General features: G+C 36.3%; 1 protein-coding gene across 2 annotated transcripts in view; it reads right to left on the minus strand.

Moving 5' to 3' along the window:
- Grm7 (glutamate metabotropic receptor 7) overlaps window positions 1-27,364 on the minus strand; it is a 797,874-nt gene that overhangs the window by 517,125 nt on the left and 253,385 nt on the right. For both annotated transcript variants that reach the window (XM_046425529.2, XM_058572990.1), the window contains exon 2: window positions 3,081-3,297. In XM_046425529.2, coding sequence (XP_046281485.1) covers window positions 3,081-3,297 — 217 coding nt within the window. The remainder of the gene's footprint in view (window positions 1-3,080; window positions 3,298-27,364) is intronic.

Consider the following 27,364-nt stretch of genomic DNA (forward strand, 5'->3'; position numbering starts at 1 on the left):
CACACACAGTGAATTTGTGTCCTTGAGGGTCAACTTCAAGAGTCAGCAGATAAGGAAAGAAGTGTACATTTAATATTATCTCAAATATTCCATCAACCAGTTGGGTGTAGTAGCACAAACCTGTAATCCCAATGACTCAGGAGGCTGAGACAATAGGATCGCAAGTTCAAGGCCAGCCTCAGCAACTTAGAAAGACTTCTAGCAATTTAGCTAGATCCTAGAAAGACCAGAGATGTAGTTAATAGGTAAGAGGATGCCTGAGTTTAGTTATCAATATTAACATATCCCTTACCTGTAAGAATACTTATAGGAAATTCCAATAGAGCAAGTTTTCCTTTTCTCTTTCAGAAATATAATATATTCCTCTTTCTTTCACTAGATATCAGAGGAAATAATTATATATTTTTTTAGAAGTCATGGGATATAAATACATATCTTTAAATACTAGAATAACCTTTGGAGTCACAAGATCCTCACATTGAAAGAGGTCCACAGAAATGAAACCAAATGAACCTCCCACTTTTTTGAGGCCATACTCACATGGAGTATGATACAAATTACAATTTCCCCTTCCCTCCTTCTTTCCCACCCTGTCATTTCTTATTATATAAGTATATAAGTTAATTCATTCAGATTAATTGCTCATATGATATAATTCCAATTAATTTTATTATGAACATCTCCAAGTACCATCATACTATGAGGAACTAATGTTCAGGACATCCCCTGAAGCTGAACCTTCAGTGTTCTCTCAAACTTCTACAGCAGCACATGGCTTTTAACTGATCCTCATCCCCAAGAGAAAATATTCTCAGATTGAAGGATTTCATTCAAAATGATGTCCTAAGATAAAATTTTTATTTTTATTTCAATGAATGATTGGATAAAAAACACATTCTGAGGGAGTTCAGACCACATTACAAGAGCTGCTCATTTTTGCAGTCATTAATTAGAAATCCCTGATATTATATCTTAAATTTCCACAGAGTGACACTAGGAAAACATAACTGTATGAACCCCATCAATGATCTGTCTTTAGAATACACTCTTTTATAAAGACTCAGAACAAAGATATGACTTGGTCCTAAAATAAGAAAAAACCATCCTTTACTGAATAATCAGCATGATTTTGACCTTATAAACCTATAAAGTTTGTAACAGAATAGTTACAATTCTTTCTTTGCTTTATCGAGTACAAAGTTCAGTATTAAATTTGAGTATCTGAAATTCATCTATGAGCTCTATCTTACTATATTTACCCATATTCTCTCTTGATCTTATCTATTTGCTTCTATTCTGATGTTTTAGGTATTTCTCTATGTCAGCCTCTAGTCATATTGTGATCAAAGCAGGATTCAAAGAAATAAAGAAATAAAAACAGTCATCCTAAATGAATAGGTATATCTTTGGGGACTCATGAAGTCAGTTGTTAATGAATCCTATAAATCATAGCATGGCACAAGGCCAGGGTTAAGATTTCTATACTAATCAGAAAGTTTTTAGCTAAATTACACTCAATATTTCTCCATCAGGAACATAGCAGTTAAGGCCATAGTAATGAATGAGACAGACAGGGTCTCCTGTTAGAGCCTGAGGGACAAAGTAACGGCAAAAACAAGAAGAAATTTTATTAACACAAGATAAGAGCTGTGGAGGAAGATGCTATACCAAGCCAACAGGACAAAGGATGGTGGGTGAATATGTGTGGTCAAACCTAGAAATGATGTTCAGGATGATACAAATCTCTGATGAATTTTGAAATAAGAGCTAATAATGATGCACTGAATTAAAAATAAGATTTACAACCAAACCTTAGCCCCCTTCTTCCAGCAGCCACATGCAGATACATCAGCCGTATTTTAAAAAAAGACATATCTTAATATACATGTTAACTGGGAGTCAAATACTCAAAGCTCTGTCTTCAAAACTTGTGATGTCTTTCCTCATCAAATACAACTCTTTCTTTCTTCATGATTAATTAATTAATTTTGCAATATTGGGGATTGACCTCAGGGGTGCTCTTCCAATAAGCTCTATTACTAGCCCTTTGAATAATGATAATAATAATAATAATCACAATTATTATTATTATTTGAAATTTGGATATGGTCTTAGTAAGTCCAAGCTAACCTCAAACTTGCAATCCCCCTGCTTCAGCCTCCTGAGTCACTGGGATTATAGGTGTGTACCACCACACCCACCTTGGACTCTGTTTCTATTGCCCTGTTAATTTGTTCACATTTATAGTCCATTAACCACAGTAGTCAACAATCATTTCAAGTGAATAATTTTTTTACAAACAAAACTGAATTTAAGCTTATTTGAGCATAAGAACTATATAGAAATTTCCAACCATGCACACACACCCACATATACAACACACACACACACACATATACACACATTTACTATATCCAATATTTCAGCATGTGGAAACCTGAATATTTATTGTCAAAATTCCTAAAGTGAGAATTTTGTCTCATTTTCTAGAACATGCCAGTAGCCAATATTTGAACTTATTACTTCCAATTTGAGTTGAATAGACAAACATTAAAGAATCCTAAGTTTCACTAAATAAAACTGTCTTTATTAGAATAATCTAAAGTCCAAAAGGTTAAATACATTGTACAACCTGGATAATTTATTTTGTTTTGTCTTAGTCATTCAGCAGCATTACTGTTAGTCTTCAAATCAAAATGGAACTGTGATAGGGTTCACCTAATTCTAAACCATTCTGCCCATTTTGGAAATGTATCCATGCAGAGACACATCCAGCATATTCTCAGGTTTCTATATAGACTGGAATCTATCATCTGACAGAAGTAAGATATCAATTATAGTACCTATTTTCTTCTGTTCATTTCTACTGGTACTTAGGGGACCTTAGTTTCACACCTTTGAAAATCTCTCTGAAAATAGCAGCATGTTATAAACAAAGATGTTACAGTTGTGGTTTGCAGGATTTCGGGAATGTGAGTGTGAGACGGGGTGACTCTCTGTAGTGTTCACTCAATGACGTCTAAAAGGAACCCTACAAGCCATTTGAAAAGGGTAACTTGGTGACCGCAATTGCTTCCTACCTGCCTCTTTTGAAATCTGTGTGAAGGATTCAACACCTTTTTCTCCATAACTTCCTTCAGATGCGAGAGTAGACACATAGTTCCAGCCAAGGGCCTTTACGATGTCTACCATGGCCTGGGCTTGAAAGGAATCAGGTGGGACCACACGGGAGAAGAAGTCATACCGCCGGTCGTCACTGAGCTCCGGTGCTGTGGATGCATAACTAATCTGAGGGATCTGAAAAAAAGAAAGCACCACAAGAGAGCATATGGTCAGGATAGGAGCAACTCATTAATATTTATGACAGGTTACGCAAAGTACAGAGCAGGAACAGTAAAGGGGGTATGTGTTTGGCCATATTACCCTCATGTCATCTTAGACCACCTAACTATGACTACTTCTTTGCAGTACAGAAGTGTTGTTGAAGTCTTGCCCTTTCATTTTCCCTCTTAGAAGGAAAGGTTGATGATAGCATGAAAATTTCAAGGTCAGGGTTGTGGTTGGTTAGGAGAAAAGCATTTATGCCCATTCTACTCAATATTGTATATTCCCCTTCATGCTTTCCTTCTTAACAACAATAGAAATAAAAGCATAACACCCTAACTGGACTGTATTCAGAGCTTGGTTTAGTTGATACAGCTTTTGAATATTTAGGAATATAATTAGCCATTTTTTCACTGATTAAGTCCTGGAGACCTGCAAGGAAATATCCCTGTAAGCTACATGAATTGTCTAATTCAGTCTTCACAAGAATGGCACAAAGCAGCTCAGCCCCATGCAAAGGCATTTCTTGCTCAGAAGAAGCCTTAGCCCTGCAGCCCTTCCTGGCTTACGTCCACATTTCTCAGCAAACTACCTGTTACCTGCAGGAGAAACGTAAGCCCAAAATGCCAAAAAGAAAAACAGAAGTTACCCTGAAGTGGGAGACTTTTGTGACCCTTATATACACCAGATCCTGGAACTTAGGATGATAAGGATAATCACCAGTAACCATAAAATCTGTAAGAACAGGCCCCAGTTAGAACCAGTCATTTTGGACCAAAATGATCTAGAGTGGTCATGGCAGTGGGGACTTGATAGTCTGATACCATTGTGCTGTCATTCAAAAGATAAGAGGTGGACCTGGAGGAGACTCTCTGGAAACTTCTCTGGGATCCCCAATTAAACTGGAGGGGAGGAGAGACACACCGTCCCTCTTCTCTCTGGGAGGTCCCACTCTTCTCCCTCTTTTCCCCTTTCCTATTCTTTCTAATAAACTCATGCCTGTTACTCCAAAAAACAAGTCTGAAATCCTTTTGGCCTGATTGCAAACAAGGTTTAAAGGGGGGGGGGGTCTCTGTGACTACCTCAGCTTTGTGTGGGCCCATGCCCTGTAACAGAAGGTCACTGGATAACAATCAAATGCCTTCCCTTAGCCCAGGTAGTATCTCTTTTTTTAGGAGCATAAGTGATATGATTACGTGAGTAGTCTTGATACCTTGATTTTAGCCAAATCAAATTATATAAATAAAGAAACTGCATTTAAAAAGACTTGCCTACACTCTCAAACAACCTAAGACAATCCCAAAAATAGGCCTGGATGAGGAATCTTGTTTGGAAACTAATGCCAGGAACCCTATGCTAGTTACTTCTACAATACACTAAACACACACACACACACACACACACACACACACACACACCATTTTTTCTCTTAGCTCCAGCAAGTACTTAAGTATGATTAGTATAATTTGTATGTAAGAACAATCAACTCTAACAATATTCTGCTTGAAAACTCTTTCAGGACTTAACCCTGATTTATCATAATGATTTCTCAGATATCTAAAATACAGTTATAATCTCTGTTCAGATTGTGTTCAACAGTCAATCTAGTTTGGCCCCAACATGCCAAAGCTAAAGTCAAAATGCCCCTTTGAGCCCTGCATGCTCTTCAATATTAACCTTTTTGCCTTTTTCTCTTTTTGTCTTTTGGCTGAATGTATCCATATGACAATGTTTAAGGCTGGTTATCACTTCTTTAAACATCATTTCTTCACTGTTCAGCTTCAAAGTCAAGTCATGCTGCCTTGACATCATAGCACCCACCACTATTTTCCTTGTATCAGAACTGTGTTGCAGTTCTACTCTACAGCCAGTTGGGGGATGGCTCACTGCCCCTGACTCAAAGCCAATGCAGAATGAGGAGGCCTCAATATCATTGGATGGATCTTTACCTGAGCAACTATTCTATCAGTACAGTATACTAAATCAAGACTATACTATACCATGCTATTCTATTATTCTACTAAACTATAGCAGACTACTTTATTACTATATTACACTATATCATATTATTCTATTTCTACATTACTGTATCACATGCTATTCTATTACTAAAGTGTATTACAACATACTATCCCATTGCTATGCTATTCTATATCAATGCTAAACTATTTCATACTATTCCATCACTGTGCTATATCAACACTATACTATATCATACTATTCAATTACTACACTATGTTATATCATATTATTCTATTTTTACAATATACTATATAATGCTACTCTATTATCAACTTGTTTTGACAAAAGTAGAGAATTAAGAGAAGAATATGAAAAAAAGAAGAAGAATATGAGCCTGTCTTAGGTCATAAAGTTGTAGAGATCCCTACTCAAACACTGCAAATGTCTAAACTCTTAATTTTGCTAAACTGTTACTAAGATGTTTTAATAATAACCAGAACATGAGGAAAACCAGTATATTATGGAAGTCCAGGCTGATTTCTGCCCACAGCACAGACTAAATAGTCATTAAAAGTTATTTTGTTAGTCATTCTTAGACTCTGTTTAGACATTTTATTTAAATTCCTTGGTAGAAATGCATGCAAATATTTTTATAGAATGAGTTACTTAAGTGTTGGTTATAGTTCAGAGGTTTAAGTCTGAGTCAAGGAAATCTAATGAATAAAGACTTTGGGAGAAAAGCGGGGGCAGGGAGGAAAAGAGGCTTCTCCTCACAAGAAGTAAAAATCCTTTTCCATCAATTTCAATTTATGGGAACGCAAAAGCTTCGTGCTTTTGCACAGATGCCATTCCTGCCAAAAACCCTTCCACCTTGGAAACAGTGCTAATAAAGATATACTCAGCATTCTATTTGAATTTGTATTAATGTAGCTGCTGCAAAATATCATAATTGGAAAGGCCTCAATGCAAATGAATTTTCTAAACTGTGCCCCAAATTTTCATAATGAAAATCCCAGTTAAGCAGATTTCCTTCCTCATCACCACTTAGACTTAGAAAATGATTGCTCTCTATGGTTGTCCCTTCCAGTGTAAATAACCAATATCTACTGGCTTAAGACCTATGTTTCCCTTTAGATCATGCACAGGTTCTCCATTTGATGATACTTGTTTCTATATCACACATATAATGATGCTAGAGTAAGGAATGAAAGAATAAATGAATTTCATTTCTGAGATAACAATATAAATTTACAAAGATATCTCTTCCAGTAAGAGAGATGAAGGATTGGAAGGGTTTATGTAACCTAGGAAAATATTTAGCCATGATGCTTCTTATTTAGACACTTGTTTCCAAGCTAATGTTTAAGTCTCCACCATCATTATTTGGAGGTGTGGGTTACAACTGGTATATACAACTGGCCAAGTGATTATTAGTCAACTATAATGATTAACTTCTGCTCTCTCCTTGATACTTAGAGATACTTTCTCTTTCTACTATTAAAACCCTCCCTTCATTCCAATCTCCTATCAAAGTCAAGAACTGATCTTTTAATAGAAACAATTCAGTGTAATGATTTTCCAGCTATAGATAATAGACATTACGTCCCTTCATGAGGCTCCTTTTCCATTAGAAAACTTGAACATTTTTTATATTTATCATAGAGATAAAATGTCATGTTTTTTTTTCTTTTTTCTCATTTCATAAAAATTGGCCTATCATCACACAAGAATGGTTTTGTTAATGATTGAGTCTCCAATAGCTTTGGAAGTATACATAGCTTACTCTACATGCTTTTACTTAGGAAACTAACAATAAATATTATTTACAAAAAAAAAATACAGAGAATAAAAACCAAGAAAATCGGTTAATGTTAATTCCTGCATGCCTTTTAACATTTGTTATATCTTTTTTTATTGTTCTTGTTTGTGTATTTGGCTATGCATACATATGTTATTCATTATGAGAATTTGAATCTTGGTCTCTTCTTCCCTCCTCTCTTTTTCTCCCACCTCTGTTTCTGGTTGCATAATATTCTGGTTGACTATTTAACACCCTTTTTAAGCTTCACTATCATTAGAAGTCAAAACAAAATCCTCAAACCTGATCAAGTCCCTTGTACACATGTACGCATCCTTCCTTGGACATGTTCAAGACTCTGTTCCTCCAAGTGACAAAAGTATCTCTGACCCTCACTGAAATCTTTCTCTTCATGGAAATTACTTTGGGTTGTCACATAAGGTAGAATAGCAATATGTATCTTTTTGCACTTGAATGGGTAGCTACTTGTCCCAATACCAACTATTAGGTAATTATTCATTCTTTACTGATAATTCTCAAACAGTGGTGGGTCTTTGGGAGGGGGTGTATCTTTTATTATTCCTCTTTTCTCTATTCTAAATATTGGGTCAGCATTTTACTATTTTAGTTCTCATAAGCATAGAGTATTTTCAAGCATATATTATTTGCAATATTATCCCTTCCCCTTCTTTTCAACTTTTCTTTAAAAAAATGACAAATCACATATGCTTAATTTTCCAAATAAACTTTAGAATAAGTTTTTTCAAGTTCAAAAGAAGTCTATTAAGATTGTTGATGAGAATTACATTATAGCCATAAATTAATTTAGGCAGAATTGATACATTTACAGTATTTTGTTTTCCCTCAAGGGAAAATAACTGTTTTCATTCATTCACTTGTTTATTCTTTTGTTAGTAAAATTTTGTAATTCTTTAAATGTGAATATTACACATTATTTGTTAAATTCATCTTTAAGTAATTATAATTTTCATTGCATTTTGCAATGAGATAATATTACATGTTTGTTATCTATCTATTCCTGGCATGTAAGAATCTATTAGTTTTTGCATGCTTTTTGACTTGTATCCTTATTAAAACTGTTATTACTTTTAATAACTTACACTTTATTTTCTTGGGATTTTCATGTAAGTTATAGTAATTCATTTAGTTTTATTTACTAATTATATAATGTAGAATTTTGAGAATGAGATGGTGGGGAGATTGCTTTCCCATTTCCTGTTTCTCAACAGTGAGCATTTTAAAACAATTAGAATTTATCCTCTTACCTTGAAAAGTTATATAGTCCAGAGAAGAATTAAGTTTATCATTTAAAATTTTATTTTGTCAATGAAGAAACTTAGCTAAAAACTCTAATTTTTTTAGATTGAGGCTTTCAGAATTGAAAAACAAAAACCAAAAACTTCTAGATCGTCTGGCTCAAAGTCTCTTTTTACATATCAATGTGTCTCTAACTTTCTCTATTTTTTTTTTGTACCAGGGTTTGAACCCAGCAGTGCCTAATCACTGAGCAACCTCCCTAGTCCTGTTTATATTTTGAGGTAGGGCCTTGCTAAGTTGAGGCTGGCTTTTGGTCTTGTGATCCTCCCGCCTCAGCCTCCTGAACTGCTGGGATTTAAGGCCTGTGCCACTAAGCTTGGCTCTGCCTCTCTTTAATGCTCTGGGAACACTTGCCCAATCTCTGTTATCGTCTTCCACCACACTTCCTAAAAACCCTTCCTTTACACTTGCTATCAATGTAGAGCATACTTATTCTACTTGGGATATAAAATGGCACTTCTCCATAAAATCTAGGTAAAGCTATCCCGTGAATAAAAATTAAAATAATATAAAGCATCACTTGGCTTTTTCTCATGAGGGATGATACTAAGTATTGTAATGAATAATCTTATTCTGATCCTCACAAAAACCATCAAACTAATTTCAATTTTTCTGACTTTAGAATGTATGGAAGAAAAAGATCAAAAACCAGTGCTAAGGGGCTAGGGTTATGGCTCAGCGCTTGCTTCCCATGTGTGAGGCTCTGGGATGGATTCTCAGTACCACATAAAAATAAATAAATAAAATAAAGGCATTATGTCCATTTACAACTGAAAAAAAGATTAAAAAAAACAGTGCTAAGGTTATGTGTGAGTGGCAAATCTGAAATTCTCCTAAAGTTTTTATTCCTAAGCACTTGCTATAATTCATTATTATTGTTTTTATTCCTAAGCACTTGCTATAATTCCTCATTAGTACCATCATCGTAATTTCTACTGGGGATTGAGCTCAGAGGTGATCTACCACTGAGTTATACCCTAACCCATTTCATTTTTTAAATTTTGAGACAGGATCTCACTAAGTTGCTTAGGGCGTCACTAAGTTGCTGAGGCTGTTGTCAAACTTGTGATCCTCCTGACTCAACCTCCTGAGTCAGTGGGATTATAAGCATTAGCCAATCTGCCTGGCAGCTATAATTCCTCTCTAAGATAAATGATAGGGTCTGGGGGTATAGTTCAATAGCTGAGTGCTGCCTAGCATTGGTGAGGCCGGAGGTTCAATCACCAGCATAACTCCCCCACTATGCCCTCCCCCCACAATACCCACAAAAACAAGATACCATCGTGTTAGTTAGAAAGCAGCACAGTTTACAATATCTTTTCCTTTTATTGTGTTATTCTCCCTCCATTGTTTGATACCAATGAAGAATTTTTCTCTCTGTGATTGAAATACTTTACCATTTTATATTCTTTTTGGCATACTATACACTTTTAATCTTACAAATTTTCATTCTCTCTTTTGAGAAAGACAGGTACCTCAGATTTTTTTTCCCCACCAATTTAGGGCCCTCAGCACTTGATATCTTTTGTCTTTATTTTTGTTTGTTTGTTTGATAATACTCAACAGGTATAGGTGATATTTTATTGTGGTTTTGATTTGTATTCTCTGCTGATGAGGGATGGTGAACACAGTTTTATATACTGGTTGGCCATTTCTTTGTCTTCTTTGGCGAAATAGTTATTCATGTCTGTATTAGTTAGTTTTGAATTGCTGTGACCAAAAGACCTGACAAGAACAACTTAGTGGAGGAAGTTTATTTTGGTTGATGATTTCAGAGGTTCCATCCACAGTTGGCTGACTCCATAGCACTAGGTCCTAGGTAAGGAAGAACTTTATGGCTCAAGGGTATATCAGAAGAAAGCTGTTCAGGACCCAGCAACCAGGAAGCAGAGAGAGCTCTCACCAGGGACAGAATATAAATCTCCAAGCCATGCTACCAATGATTGGACTCCTCCAGCAACATCTTACCTACCTACAGTTACTACTCAGTAATTCATATCAGTGGATTACCATACTGATTAGTTTATACCTCTCATATTCATTTTAACTCTGAATATCCTTGCATTGTCTCACACTTGAGCTTTTGGAAGATACCACATATCTAAACAATAACAAGGTCCTCTGCTTACAATTTAATTGGGTTATTTGACTTGGTGCTATTGAGTTCTGTGAGTTCTTTATATGTGTTTATTAACATCCTAGATACAGGAACTGCAAATATGTACTCCCATTCCATGGGCTGTCTCTACTTTGTCAATTGTTTCCTTTGATATCACCCCATTTTTGTTGTTGTTGTTGTTTTTAAAGCCTGAACCTTTGGTGTAAGATTTTTAAAAAATAATTGCTAATACATTATTTGTGAAAGTATCTTTACAAATTCAGTTATGTCACCGATTTGCTCTAGAGCATATATATAATTCTAGAATCTTATTTAGAGAAGAAACCATATTTATTTCCCTGGAGAGACTTCACTATACATTACAATATTATACAGATTCAGAGTACCAATGAATGAATTTACACTCTCGTCTGCAATTAATTTTCTCACACCTAAGTTTCCTCTTCTGCAGAAATCAATTTTTTTTCTCTAGGGAATATTTTTCTTCTTCTCAAATCAGTATATAGACTATTTTTACTTCTATTACACTAAATAACTTGAAGCACTAATTAAACCAAACTTGCCATTTTTATATTGATCCTTCAGGTTAATTTACAACTGGAGAAAGCTGTGTGTCACCACTTCTGGACACTGTGATCCTTCTAACATCACCATGGGGCCAACATTTTTCCTCTGGTACTCTGATGTGTTCAATATTGTAAAGAGAAAATGTGATGAAATACTCAAATTTTCACTGGTTTTAACAACTAATTGTTGGTAGAAGTTCATAATATCATCTAAGAATCTAAAAAACATTCTGTGAATAAACTACAAAAAATGCAATTGAGGTGAAATTTTGGTCAGACTTAACAAATAAATGGCATAATCTGAAGACAACAGAGTCCTCTGTTGTGCCCTCATCCACACAGCTAGTGTGGCTAGAGAGAACTGCAGTAGTAGGTAATACTAGGTAATACTAGGGAGGGTCGGCAAGCCCTAGGCCCTGGCAGAATTACTTGTTCTCACTCTTTCTTTTCTTGGAAAATTTTTCCTGGGATTTCCTTCCTCACTGGAATATAGGACAGGGAAAGCTGCATGGAACTGCAAAAATAAAGGGACCATGTGTGGCATCTAGGAGCCAACCCCTATTGTTATAGGTAGGTCTCTTTCCTGACCACTCTAGCATCTATCTTACAGTGCCTCAGGTGTCAGTCAGCTGCCTTGTGGGATCAGTCATTTCAAACAACTTGGTCCTGCCCTGCCATCTCCTGGACTTCTTTTGCCTCAGGAACCAAATTGTCAGCCACAGGAAGAAAAGAGAGTGTGTGGGGTCTCAGGTTCCCAGTTAATCTTACCTTAACATTGCTACCCTCAAATCAAAATGGGAAAGTACGTACATGTTTACAATAACAACAAACAAAACATGGAATATATTCAACATATCTAGAGAAAATAATTCTGTGTTATTTCTACTACATACAATGCACAAAAATCAAGCAATATGAGTGTGTAATACATTATCCCATTCCAAGTGTTGACAGATTGAGCCCTTCTAAATTAAATTATATCCCATAATTACTATATAGTCGACTGCTACTTGGAAAGAGATCTCCTAGGCTTGGAAACACACTCCCTTAGGCATCATCTTATTGTCAACATCTGTTAAAAATAACCAAAGAACCATGTCCAGATGTGTTCTCAATTACGTTAATACAAATGTTTTAAAAATCCAAATTGCCAAAACCAATCCAGCACAAACTTGGTTCTCATCAAAATACATTTGAGAGTATTTATGTAAGTGAGGGGAGAGTTCTATTTATTTTTTTAAAAAACTGGAAGTGTCTGGATTTGGTCCTTCTTCATCTTTATATTACAGCCTTTTTGCTTATGATATAAAGGTGGCATTCATGACAAGGTCAGGCATCTGGAGAACATCTTATTTTTGGAAAGGGGAATGAGGTCCCTTTGTTCCTGGGGAATTTGCACAGCTAGGAAAGGTAATACAAAATGTACTAAACCTTGCAGCGAAGGGCAGCTTCCACAAAATTTGTAAAAGACAATTTTTGGAAGTATAATGCACAATTAAGATAATGCTTCAGTGTACCTGTAGCGATATTAATGAACTCCCAGTGGGGCACTATTAAGTTCACAGTTAGCAGTAATTTCACTTTTAGTTCTTATTAAGCTTTATTGGTATGAATCCCCCCCAAAGAGAAAATGGGGTGGATTATCTTTTCAGGCTCATTCTTTGAAGCATTACTCTCCTCAATTTATAATTACATCCTCCATTGATACCATCTCTGCTCATACTAGGACAAAAGGGCAGTAATTCCAATTTTGGGTAGTATTATTTATTCCTAAGTACTAAAGAAACACTAAAACTTTTGAATTATTTGAAATCTGTAGTTTTATACAACTTTACATTATTCATGACAGGGATTATCATTAATAATTGCAGCTCTTTTCCTACATCTTTATTTCTTTAATTTCATGCCAATCACCTTCAATATTCTATGGATGATATGTAACCATTTTCTTGTGATCCAAGAAGTCATTTTTGTGTGTGAATTTTAAGTCTTTTTTTTTTTTTTGGTGCTGGAGATTGAACTCAGGGGCACTTAACCAATGAGTCACATCCATAGCCAATTTTTTTTTTTTTAATTTTGAGACAGGATCTCACTAAGTTACTTTGGGTCTCATTGAATTGCCAAGGCCATCCTCAAACTTGTGATCCTAAGTCACTGAGGTTACAAGCATGCATCACCACACCTGGCTGTAAGTCATATTTGTGACAGTACATGTTTACAAGAATTCTAGCTGTTACTGTTTGTATTATTATTGTTTATTACGTCTTTATGTACTAGGCATTGAGATGTAAAGAATACTACATTTATATTCTCATGGATTTTTTTCAACAGCCTATATTTGTAATAGGCAAAAATATTAGTGTCATACTAACACTTTTTGCTCATCCAGCACAACTGGCCATTCTTAGGGCTAGGGCTTCCTTGTTAACCTTGGGAAACCCCTCTCCTCATCCCTGATGTCTATAGTTTAGACAGAGATAAAATTCTTCAGGATGTACATGTTGGCACCTGGGATAAACCTTGACTAATCAGAACACAAAATTCAGTTAGCCAAGAGATTGGCTCAGGAGGATTCATATAGCCTGATCCAGACCTGTGTGCACAAGTGAAATACAACACTAAAGTAAGGAAAGAATGCAGAGAAGAAAAAACCTTGTTTTTACTGAAATGTCTGAGAACAAATGATGGTACTGATGAAGAAGAAGGAGAGGATGAGTAAGAAGAGGAGGAAGAAGGGGAGGAAGATGAGAAGAGGAAGAGGAGAAGAAGGGGAAGAAGAGAAAAAGAAGAAGAAGAGGAGGAAGAGAAGGAAGGGGGGAGAAGGGAGGAGAATGGTTTTACAGGGAAAGGTGGAGAAACACTGTTATCTTATACAAGTCAGAGTTGGCAAATACCAGGAGCAGAAATAGAGATAAAATATCACTTTAAAACCATCTGATACCATTCCTTAAGGAACACAGAAAATAAGGGGAAAAGTAATTAATAGAAGTTAAATAGCAAGAACACATATGGCTTGACCAAGCTAGACCAACTCTCCACAACTTCCCTATCCATAAAACAGGGTTAATTATTTCAGTCTAAGAGACACCACAGGATATAGACCTGTACTTTACATGCCACACTAACACACCACATGTTTTGTCTGATTGCTTAGATAGGCTTCCTGGTTATAAATTTGTGGGGGTCCATGTATGTGAATAGTGCATAAACAAGCTCTCTGAGGTAGACTGTAGAGATGTGGTCTCCCATATGTTTATAATATTTGACAAAAAAATTCAGTACAATGGAGGCCTTTGCTCCCACCACAGTGCCACAGACATCACAGGTACACAATTTCCTAGAGGAGGAGTGGAGAGAAGAAAAAGGGAGAAAATTGTATGTATGACTTTAGGTTCCTTTCTGATCTTAATTGTCTAAGAACTGTCTCTTGGTCCACAAGTTGCTATTCATCCTTATAGTCAGCTCTACAGGAAGAAACAAAATTCTACAAATGGTTTCTTCCAACATTTTTCTTCTTTGTTAGATATACTCTACATCTTTTTCAGGCCCCAGGCCCAGAATCTCCTGTATAGAAGTTTGGTTAATCAAGCACCGAAGGCTGATTTTTGAGGTAATTTTCTAGCAACATGAACATCAATTCTGTATTGCAGGGCTCCTCAGCCTCGGTACTATTGACATTTTCAGCCAGATGATGCTTTATGGCAGGGTGAGGAAGAAAAACCATTTTGTGAAATGTAAGATGTGTAGCAGCACCCCTGCCCTGCTTCCATTAGATTCAAAACTAAACACCAGCTGGGCATGGTGGCACATGCTTGTCATCCCAGTGACTCAGGAGGCTGAGGAGGGAAGAAAGCAAGGTCAAAGCCAGCCTCAGCAATTTAGCAAGGCCCTATGCAACTCAGCAAGACCCTATCTCAAGTTAAAAAAAAAAAAGTGGGAAGAGGGAGGGGGCTGCAGATATGGCTCAGTGGTAAAGCACCCTTGGGTTCTATCCCCAGTACCAGGAAAAAAAAAACATTATAAATACATAAATAAGTAAATAAACATATTATCCCTTTTCCTGCAGAAGGGGGAGCAAACTTGTTACAGCTGAGGACCACTGGGATAGAGATAGATGTGAAGGACAGTCACAATCATAAGCCATGATCACAAAAGGAAAATGAGAGAAGGAGCTGGATTTCATGTGTTGTAGACCTTCTGTACTTTCCACATTATGTCTCCTAGTTTCCAATATTTGCCAGTGATCAAAGTTCCTTGTGTTCCCAGGCACCTTCAATCTTCTGGTTTCTCAGAAGTGTGCACAATGAGAACAGAGGGACTTCTTAAAGTGAAGAGATAAAATTTTCTGGAGGGAATGAAATTAAACTCATATAATTTTCTTCCTTTTTTTTTACATACTGGGAATTGAACGCAATGGCAATTTACCATTAAGCTGCATTCTTATCCCTTATTTATTTATTTAAATATTTTTTTAGTTGTTGATGTACCTTCATTTTATTCATTTATTTATATGTGGTGCTGAGAATTGAACCCAGTGCTTCACACATGAGAGGCAAACGCTCTACTGCTGAGCCACAACCCCAGAACCTTTTTATTTTTTATTTTGAGACAGGGTTGCTTGGAATCTCACTAAGTTTCTTAGGGCCTCACTAAGTTGCTGAGGCTGCCCTTGAACTTGTGATCCTCCTATCTCAGCCTCCCAAGCCTCTGGGATCACAGGCACGTACCTTGCCTACCCCAGCCCAGCTCAGCTCAAATAGGTTGTTGTTGTTGTTGTTTTTTTAAATCATTGTAGATGGACACAATCCTTGTCTTTTATTTATTTATTTTTATGTAGTGCTGAGGATCATCCCAGTGCCTCATACATACAAGGCAAGCACTCTGCCACTGAGCCACAATTGCAGTTCCCCAAATAGTTTTTTCAGAACCATCTTCACCTTTGTTAGTACATTCTAGTATAAATAAATATACACATTTTAAATCAAGTAAACATATTTATATATATCAATCCATCAGTAACAATGATTTGAACTTATAAAAGTTCACTGCAAAAAAAAATTTCAGTGATAAAAAAGAAAAAGTCTTGATTATTTAGTATGGTTGAACATAGAGTAATAGAGTTAATTGTATATTCTAGTCAACTGCCTGGTATGATCTATATGAATTCCAGTCAGTAGACAATGAAGTGTATTTCACAGACATGCTACTGAACCTGATGCAAACTTTTCTTAATGATTCAGAGGCCACTGTCAGGATCAGGCAGAGCCTCAGGCACATTTGTTCTGATTGTATAAGGCTACAGATGTAGATGTTCAACAAAGTGAGGTTAAATCTGCATGGATCCTTTGATTCCAAGAAATAGGCTGACTTGAAAAAATTCTTTATTTACTCTTTGTTTCCTTACAAAAAGAAGGTAAACTAGGCTCTTTTATTTTTAGTTTTTGTCTGCTTCAAACTTTAATGTCTAATTGCTAATATAAAAAAGATGATTCATAAGATTTTTATTTGCTAAATAATTCCTTATCACTTAATTCAGATAACACCATACCACACTAGTAATGGATGACCCATTTTTAAATGTTTTCAAATACCTTTATTTTATTTATTTTTATGTGGTGCTGAAGATAAAACCCAAGGCCTCGCACGTGCTAAGTGAGTGCTCTACTGCTGAGCCACAACCCCAGCCCTAATTTGTTTTTTAATCTGTGAATTTTATGGATTACAGATAAAGTAAATGACTGACTCTAAATGTTCTTGTAGGCACCCAGGAATTATTTAAAGCATGCATAGAGAGCTCTTTAAGTGCATGCATGTGCAGTTTCTCACGAGAGAATAGAATATGGAGTTTTGCAAAGGACATATGAAACATAACTCCTTCTCCCCCACCCCCAATAATTTCTTAGCATCTCATGATTGCTGTTCTTCATGAGGCACTAAATAAAATAATAAAACGTTACTGAGAAGAGAACAACTATTGAATGCCAGAAGCTTGGAAAATATATAACCAAGAGATGCTATTTAAGCTAACAGTGAGAGAGGAGGCAGATTTCCTCCAGCCAGAGAGCAAAGAAAAGTGTTTCCCATTGAAGAGTAAAGAGGAAGTGGGGTTCCTTTGAAGAAACCAGAGAAGCTTGTCTGGCTTGAGGGTAGAATCTATAATTCTACTTGATTTACATCCAGAGAAAAGCATGTGGCCAGAAGATGAAATAAAGAGAATTAATACTTCTCTAAATTAATTTTGTTTCTTCTCCTATTATAATAATTACTCTTCCAAACTAATAAATTACATAAAATTTTTCTAATGCACATTATTGCACATGTAGAAGAATAGATAGAAAATACACAAATAGAAATCTCAAGAGCTACTAAAACCCAAATACATCCAGTATAATAACTAAGAGGCTCCTTCATTCAGATACTGGCATCTCTCAACAAAGATTCAAGTAGAGAAAGTGCCATTGATTCTTCAACAAGCTCTGTGCAACAGAAGGTTTTCATTGTTCCATTTGGTGTCTGAAGTAGGCCATTCCCTGCTGTGAGAGGGAATAAGGAATTTGCTCACTTCAGTAATAAAGATCTTTCCTGCCTACAGATTGTAGAAGAAGCAAAGCTGAGCACTCAGTAATTTCCTCTTTCTGTTCTTGTTCCTCACTCATATGTATCCTGGATGGGTATATAAGCATAAAAAAGAAAAAAAATAATAAAATTTTTTGGAGAGGGAAAGTCTAAGCCATAGATCAGCAGTATCAGTGAAATTCATCCAGGGTTAAGAGATCCTGATAAAACTCTGTGTGTGTGTGTGTGTTGCACGCTTATGTGTGTGTTACACGCTTATGTGTGTGTGTGTTGCGCGCTTATGTGTGTGTATGTGTGTGTGTGTGTGTGTGTCTCAATTTCAACTGTAAAATTCTCAAGATATTTTTTTTCAATCTGGAGTAGCCTGGTAGGATATCTTCATTGCACATTATTGGAATTATTGATTCATTTTGGATTTTAACATTTTCAATATTCCTTCTCTAAATCCAACGATTTCAACTTCAGCTATCATACCACCTGCCACTATATCATCTTCCAATTATAATGATTGCATCTTTTTTGCATGTAATTGCATTTCAGGTTGACTGCTTCCTGTAGAGACCTAAGGAGACAGAGCCTGCCATAGTAGGACTGTGGGCTGTTTTTTAACAAGTATGCTTCAGGGAAGATTTTGAGAAAGCGCTGCTATTCTTCTCCATAATGCATAGATTTATTAAAAGTAAGACTTGGCTGGACATGGGGATTTTGTCCTCTTCTTGATCTTGTGCTTTAGATCTCTGGTTATAAGGGACATTTTTGTCAGAACAAGGTATGTCAAATCATCAAGGAGGGGATGTTAATTGCCAATGAAGTCCAATCTCTACTTTTCCAGGGTGTGATGCTCAGAGAGAAAAAGCAATTCACCCAAAGTCACAATATTATAGAGTTGCTGATAAAAAACTACCCACCACAATTTTTAAAGTTTTTCAAATATTTTTAGTTGTAGATGGACACAACATCTTTATTTTACTTATTTCTTTTTTATGTGGTGCTGAGGATTGAACCCAGTGCCTCACACATACGAGGCAAGTGCTCTGTTACTGAGCTGCAACCCCAGCCCCCACCATGTTTTTTGATGCTAAACTTTTTTCCAAAAATTTGTTATCATGTCAAAGTATTAAGTCCCCTTAGAATATTAAATTTCAAAAATTTTTAAAAGGGCTCATTTTGAGTATTATAAATTTTGCACCAATTTGGTTGCAAAAACAAAAAACAAAAAGTACAAAATAATAGAAACTTAACAATATGTTTATTCCTCTTTTCTATAGAATAATTTGATAGTTAAATAGTTCATAGCCGATTCAGTGGTCAGAAACCCATGCTCCGGGTGTTTCAGCTCTGACATCCTTACCTATAGATTCTATCCTCAGTGCCATACATAGTCCCAGATTTCTGTTGAAGCATCAACAATCTGGGGCATATTATAGGCAGTAAGAAGTGAGATAATGAAAAAGACAAAATAATATATTTTCCAGTAGGGTGTCCTTCTAGGATACCTTCCTCTTCCTACAGAACACTTTTACCTATCTATCATTGTCCAAAAGAGTCTCAGGTCACACTTGGTTGCAAGGGAAGATTTTTGAAAAATCTAACCTTTCACATACATTGTCAACTCCCCCCCCACCAAAAAAAAAAAAAAACCCAAAACCTAAAGACTATATTAATGAAGCAGCATCTTTGGGGGTGGGCATCATATGGTACAATCCTAAAGGTGGATAAAATTTGGCCATGTGCAGCTAGAGGCCAGGGAACTTGGGAGTAGATAGGGCTGATAACTTGGGTGTGGTTAACTCAATCTTTAATTGTCTTTACCTCAAACAAGTCAAAGCCATCAGGAAATCATTTCCTAGTAGGGTATTAATTGCATATTGACACAAGCAATAAACTACGTGGATTCCATTAGGATCATCTGGTAATGACCTCCTATTTCCATAAAAACATTCCAGGCACAAATTTGGTATGCTTCTAATGGCATGGCCTTTACCACTCACAGTTCTTCTGCTATGAACATCCATAAACATTCATTAATCTCCTTCAATTTCTCCTACAGAAAATTCTTAAGTGTTTTAATATGTGCAAGTTTATGATTCCTTCAGAAAACAACATTAACTCCTGACTTGAGCTAAAAGGCAATTTTGCCATAATTTATTGAGGTTCCTATATTCTTTTCTGCCATAATGTTCCTCAGTGCGTTGAAAAAAACTCAGCTTCCTTAATATATTTCACTTTGCACAATTAAGAAGTCATGATTTTTGATTTGTTCACTAATAAAAACAGGGAAATACCTATAGCTATCTATAAATTATCACTCCAGATGAAGAACCCAGGAGATTCTCTAAGTGATCATGGTCAGATCACGCATGTAGGGCAATGAGCTATGGGTGTGAAGTGTCTGCTTTCCAATAGGCAGTCATGAATCATGTTTATATTCATGCATATAAAAAATAGAAAAAAAATAATTTCCCAGCTAAAATGGAAATCAAAACAGTGAAGACATGTTTCATTCATTTCTTGCATGGAATAGATTGACTCTGAAAAGAAAAAAATTTCACATTCAAACTTTAAGTGGATTTGGGAGACCAAGACTTTAAGTATCTTTTAAAATATATGTATCTGTATTTTTTAGTTGTACTTGGGCAAAATACATTTATTTTGTTTATTTATCTTTGTGTGGTGCTGAGGATTGAACCCAGGCCCCACACATGCTGGGCAAATGTTCTGCCACTGAGCTACAAACTCAGCCTCACTTTAAGTATCTTCAAATTTAAAGATATTTGAAGAACAGCCATGCCAACTAAAGTATGTCTTCTAATTTCTCACCAATAACTGTCATTTTGTTTCATGACTACAAGCACTTTGTTTGTTTAAACAATGTCCCCATAGATAAACTTGAATTCTTCTAGTCATTCCTTAGCCATCTTTTACTTTTTTCTCTCTAAAATTATACTGCATGTGCTTCCAACTTGAAAGAATCCATTTTGTCCAGGTTGGCACAATTATACTTGAAAAAAGGATTCACTTTTCATTTGGATGTCAATCTATGGACACAGAAAAATCAATATACAAATCAAGGAGCCTGGACTATTGTATACTTGATAGAGAATTCATGTAAAACTTTCCAGGTTTGAAGATCTTTTATTCCAGTGAGGCATATAGTACTGGAAGGAAGAAAAATGTCAAAAGATTCCAACCTAGCTTCTTTTAGGTTTCAGATAAAATATTTGTACTTATTGCATGTACATGTGTTATAAATAAAATTTACTGTTGTAACACTGTATATATTTTTAATTATAAAAATTGCACATATTAAATATAGTTTAAGGAATATACCTTCTCATTTAGTATTAAATAAAAATCAGACTAAAAAACCTTTATTCATCCAAAAAAATATTCTAACAAGAAGCTTTTCTCAAGAATACTAATGCTGGAGTAGAAAACAGCCAAACAGCCATCTTGAACTTAACATATGTTACTGATAAGGAAAATGGGTGCTGAGATATGAACTCTAGCTTCTATGATAAGATTGGCACTGTACCATCCATTCTCATGCAAATATACCTATTATTGAGGTTAGATGCTGCCAACTATTTTCTTTGTGGTGATGGTAAATGTGGTGAGCCGCTTCTGCCGTTTCTGCAGACTATGGTCGCCATTACAAGATGGCGCTGGCTCCGCTGTGGTCTGTGACAAACAACTCCTTATTTGGGAGAGTTGGCGCATGGTTTTTCACCACCCTATGAGAAAGCTCCACGTGGCAGCTTCGCATTGGGGCTTGAGATGCTTTATTAAGGCTGGGAGGGGCATCCGAGAAGGAGAAGAAGAAATATCAAGGGCCTGAATAAACTGCTGAAAGAAGATTCCTGAGTTGCGTCTTCCTTGCGGGCAAGGGGTCGCGACAGGTAAATCTATCTGCAAGAAATCGTCTCATCCTTTCTATGTTCACTAGGTTCCCTGAGCTTTTATCAGAGAGCCATATTGTGAAAGATGTAGGGGCACAAAGAGTTGTGATCACTTTTCTTCAGGTACTTAGTGGAAAGAGAGAGATATGCAACTTTGCAAATGTGTAGTAAATGTGACTCCTATCCACTACTGCAAAAATATCTTTCCAAATATTTCCCTTCATCTTCCCATCAGAAGGATAATTTCATAAGTGACATCCATTTTTAGGGAAGGGATGAGCTCTTTTAATATAGGCATTATACCAGTTTGGTATAGCTGTCAGCAACTAGTCAAGATATCTTGGCTCTGGCCAAGGCTCTTTGGTATAAGTTCTCTGAAGTGGAACATTTTGGTAATTTAGGTTACTGAACCTATTAAAATAGACCCATGCACATCTTGATCATGCTGTCTCAGATAGATGGTGCCCAAATGCATTTCTTAACAAACTTTTCTATATGCCATAAGGGAAAAAATATGAAAGAAAGTCCAAGCAATTAGAGACAGATATTCAGAAATATACTACAGTGGAAAATGGAGAGATTGATAGGAGAGAAAGAAGAAGACCGATGTAAAGAGAGAGGGACTGAAGAGGGAGACAGGGGAAGGGATAGCTGAACAATTTCTATGACAACACCATCTTTTATCTTAGGAAGTTTAACTTTTTTGTTTAATTTTTTGTTAAGTTTTAATTTCTTTTTAAGTTCCCTATGAAGCTCATAGTAATTAACTCAGTCCCCCTGCTTCACCATCAAAATCCTGGAAACAGTGAAAGATACACATTAAACAATACATCGACGAGCAAAAGGTCTGTATGTATATGTTTCACTGTTTTTCCAACCACAGGGCTATACTTCTGTTAAAGTAAACAAATCTTCAGGACTACATACATGATTAGCGTCCCCCAGCCAACTCTGCGTCCCAGTGCACAGCAATTAAGCCATGAGGGGTGAATTCCAATTCATTGTTTGCTCTACATCTGAGAGTCACATATTTGACCTCCACTGACTATCTACAAATGGGAATTTTAGTGCAGAGTTATAGTAATAGATGACACTTTCAGAAAGGCAATTTCAAATCTTAATAAAATACCAGAGTACCAGCCTATTTTGGGAATGGAAACCACATCATTAGTCAAGTTCACTTAAGGCTAGAGGCAGTTTGAACCAACTGAGTAACACTGCATCTTCGAAATTGACCAGCGTCTTTGAGCTCTTCCCAATGTGATCTTTCTTGGCTCCCAGGATATCCTGATCCTGTTTGCTTTGCAGTAGTATAAGAGATTCGCTTTCTCTGTTCTTCTATTTCCTGACACTGCACAGAACAAATTATAATTAGGAAACCACCTGAGGAGAAGTTGTCAATTCATTTATCAATTTTCGTGGATAAATCCCATTTTTAGCAACACAACCTAGGCAAGCCTCTCACTCTCAAAATAGATACACAGGAGACGCTGTAGTTATCTGGTTCATTTCACTAAGGAAAGAAAGCACACAGAAGACAGCAACTACCACAACAACAGAAAATGTGAGCAGAAAGAGAACCTCTCACTGTACATATGTCCATGGCCAATAAGTCTCTAATAGTGGTGTGAAGTGATGTTGCAATAGACATTGTGCAAAATAGTGCCAACTAGAAGCAGCATGTCAGCATATCAAATGCAGCCCAACAGGACATTCTGAGATAAATGAGTGTAAATGTGCAAAAAGCAGAAAATAAGCACATATGCTGGTTGAGATGGGAATATTTATACAGCTCAGACTCAGTGTGAAACTTCAGCTCAGAACGGATTAAGAATATATTTTAACCATCTTATCATTAGTCATTTGGATGCAAGCTATAAACTCTGTTATCCAAAGGGGATTTTTTAAAAATCCCAGATTAATTTTTCCCACAACAGGCAATCTTTATGCTATGAACACTCTATGAGACACATGTGAGGGGAGCAATTTGTGAGACTAATGTAAAGAAAATGTGCCAGTCATGGTGGCATACACCTGCAATCCCAGTGGGTCAGAAGGCTGAAGTAGGAGGATCACTTAGCAACTTAGTGAGGCCAGAAGCAACTTCCCAAGACCCTGTCTCAAAATAAAAAATAAATAGGGCTGGAGATGTGGCTTAATGGTTAAGCACCCCTGTGTTCAATCCCCAGTACCAAAAGTAAAAAGTAAACAAAAATAAAATGTTATCCATAAAAAAGTAGTTATCTTAGACCAGAATACTTTTCAACACAAAAGGTAGCATTAGATCAGTCTGCATGACTATAACAAGGGTATAAATCATGGTTGTCTGAAAAGATAATTATCTCTTTCTTAGATTTTTTTCTTAATCATATTTTTTTTTTCTCTTCATCAAAGTTCCTCATTTTAAGAGGAAAGAACTCAAAGAGAAGTAGCACTATTAATAAATGACTGAACTGCCTCCCTGGTGTTAAGGAAAAGTACAGTTATAATCAGAGAAATTAGGGAAAAAAAGAGCTAAAAACTTTGCTAGTGTCTATCCTGGCAAAGTAATAACTATTTTCTCAATGATTAGGTAAATGTAATGAAAGTTCTGGGTCAATCAGGTTCCTAATATTGTGTTTAACCACTCCCATCCTCTAAGTCTTTTTTTTTGTCTGACATTCTGGATTATGTAGCTCTCCTCTTAAGTGATAAAAGGCCTGGCTCTACCACATATCTTTAAATCTAAGCAGTCTATGCGCCACAGTTTAATTTCCCTGAAATCAGGATGCTTCCTCAAGCAAGATGCTGTCAGAGCCAGGAAGCACTGTTATTGATCAGCATTTATAACCCCTGATTTAATAAAATGTTTTGCTTTAACTATGCCCTTAAAACATCAGAAAAATAATTGTATCCATGACAGCTCCATTGAATTTGATTATGTTTATCACCAGGGTATATGCAGGATAAGGAGTGTAAACAAACAGAAGAGAAAGATATGATATTGCTGGATTCAAACAGGGAATAGGTCAAGAAAAAGACAGGATACCAGGAAAAAGGATTAGGCCCAAGACAGAATAAACATGGAGACCCAAGACTCAGAAGTGGGAAGAAGGATGAAAGGCTCTTCTGCAAGAATTGATGCCTAGACCAAAGGACAGGAATTAAAAGGTGAAGAAAGGTTTCATCAAGGGGACAAAGGGAGGTCTCAACATGTTCTTTCAGAAGCATAGTCAAATCCAGGAAGTGTTGACCTCCAATGCTGATGAGAGCCATTATGGAGTCCAGTTATAAAGAGAGCAGAGGATGAGTTATCTGTGCAGAAAGACTGGAGGGAAAGAAAGGAAACATAAGTAGGAAAAAGGAGAACAATGTTGAAGACTTTTTTTTTTTTTTTTTTTGGTGACCTTGTGGCTCCACCACTGAGCTATACCATCGTCAGAGTCTTTTAAGGATCTTTGGGTCCCTGTGTGGGTCTCTGGAGAGCATCAGGAAGATGTTCTCTGATACAGTGTGTTCCAGAATACATCACACTCCCTTTAGCAGAGTGCACAACAGCCTGTGGGATGAGACTGCCCATTGACACACTGCTATCTTTGCACATGGATCTCCCCAAGTCACCGGCCATCCTCATCCAAGGATGAGCACTTTCAAAAATGAACAGCAGGGCACATTCATATAATCTCTGCACCCACATGGTGATGATACACATGTGGATTTTAATAGAGGAGGAGGGAAGAGATGAAAGGAGTGGAAGATGCTAACCATTTGTGTATTTGTGTTCATCATGCATTTACTACTAACATGTTCAAAAGACAAGATGCCTCTGATTATAGTGATTCTAATTTACCTAATGCACTGTGAGCAACGGTGCATAATTTCCATATGTGTCTCAACAAGAGAAAAGGGTATCTTTTCACAAATTCCCAGGAAAGATTATTTTCATACCTACTAGGCTGTTCTTGCACTGATATTCAAGGTTAAACACATGTCCTTCCCCATGATAAAGTGCTGGTTAAGATCTTATTAGTTACTTTGCCTATTTGATTTATTTTAGATTTAAAAGCTAACTATTATTTTTGAAAAGTAATTTTTATCTAATGACAAGTATCTACCCTGACAGATGTTTGCTAAATAATTTGTGCTACATGCAGAAAATGTTCTCTTGCTATTCTCTACAATTTAAAATGTTAGCACCTGAATATCTTTTGCTAACAAGGATTCTTAAAGTAGAAGGAAAGTGAGGTAATTACTGTGTACATAAGTCAGTCACATTTTTTTCTAGAGCATTTCACCACCACTTTCTAAAAAATAAAATCATTCTGGTAAAATATGTAGTTTTACAAAATTCATTTATATGATTTGAAGAACTAATCATATTAAAACAGAAAATATTGACTTTAAAAAAGTTTTGAAATAATTTCACAAAGGTATAATTTATAACACTGTAATTTGCCCTTGAAAAAAGATATGTGGTTCTTTTAGTGACCTTTTTTTTGTCACTATGACCAAAGCACCTTACAAGGATAACTTAGAATAGGAAATATTTATTTGGGGCTTACGGTTTCAGAGGTGGCCAACTCCATTGCTCTGGGCCCAAGATAAGGCAGAACATCATGGCAGAAAGGTCCAGTGGAGAAAAGCTGGTCAGCTCATGGTGGGGTCAGGAAGCAGAGAAAGAGGGGTTGGGGTGGCAGGGAAGATGCACCCTTTAGGGAACAGCACCCAGTGACCTACCTCCTTCAGCAATGCCCCACCTGCCTACAGTTGCCACCCCATTAATCCATTCAAACCAGGTGAACTGATTATGTTACAGCTCTCATAATCTAATTATTTCACCTCTGAATATTCCTGCATTAACAGGAGCTTATGGGGACACCTCACATCCAAACCACAACAATGGCTTAGTGTCTTTTTACAAATGTATGCATTGTGTAACTACCACCATAGTCCATGTATAGGACATTTCTTTCATCCATTCAGTCATTCTTTTCTCCTCCTAACCACACCTTAGCCTAGCAGGCAGTTATCTGGCATTATTCTATCTTAGCATCACTTTTCCCATAGTTTCATATAATAGAATCTGATAATATATATTCTTCATGTCCTCTTCCACTTGGTATAGTATTTGGAGAGTCATTGGCATTGTTTTTTTAATAGTGTGGAGTACTATCTCTCTTATGGATCTGTTTATCTATTCACCTGTTAATAGGCAGGTTTGGATTGCTTCCAATTAGGGAATAGAACTACCATGAATAGAACTACCAAGAACAGTCCATGTGTGGAGACTGTTCTGATGAGCAATTAGTGTATGTTATAATCATTTTATCTTTCAGAACTAGGAGTTTATCTTTAAACCTGTGCTTCAATCATCTATGTATTTATTATAAAAAATATTCTGCACATTTCTAAACCATTACTTAGTCATTGAATTTTATATAACTTGTTCCTTATGGCTCTTGCCCCTTTTGTCATGAGAAAGAAATATGTTATTGGCAAAATTTGGTCACTGTGTGCTGTTCTTATTTTTAGGCTTACCCCAGAAATTCTTACCTATGTTTCCTCATTTATCTTTACACTACAGTAACTCCAGGAGACATTGTGTCTCCAGATTCTTAAAGGATGTTCAGTCACTCCTTGAGGATGAGTTATCCTTTCAGTGAGACTGAGTGGGAGATGGGAAGGAATCCAGAATAGAAGGAAGCAGAAACCATGTTGGAGTCTTGATTATAAGGATCTCCATGTTACTGAATTAAAACTTGAATTTGGTACTTAAATACACCATAATTGGGCATGGGTTCAG

This window comes from Marmota monax, unplaced genomic scaffold (assembly GCF_021218885.2).
Source record: "Marmota monax isolate L192 unplaced genomic scaffold, Marmota_monax_Labrador192_F-V1.1 WCK01_AAM20220418_F8-fsc00028, whole genome shotgun sequence".
NCBI classification, from domain to species: Eukaryota; Metazoa; Chordata; class Mammalia; order Rodentia; family Sciuridae; genus Marmota; species Marmota monax.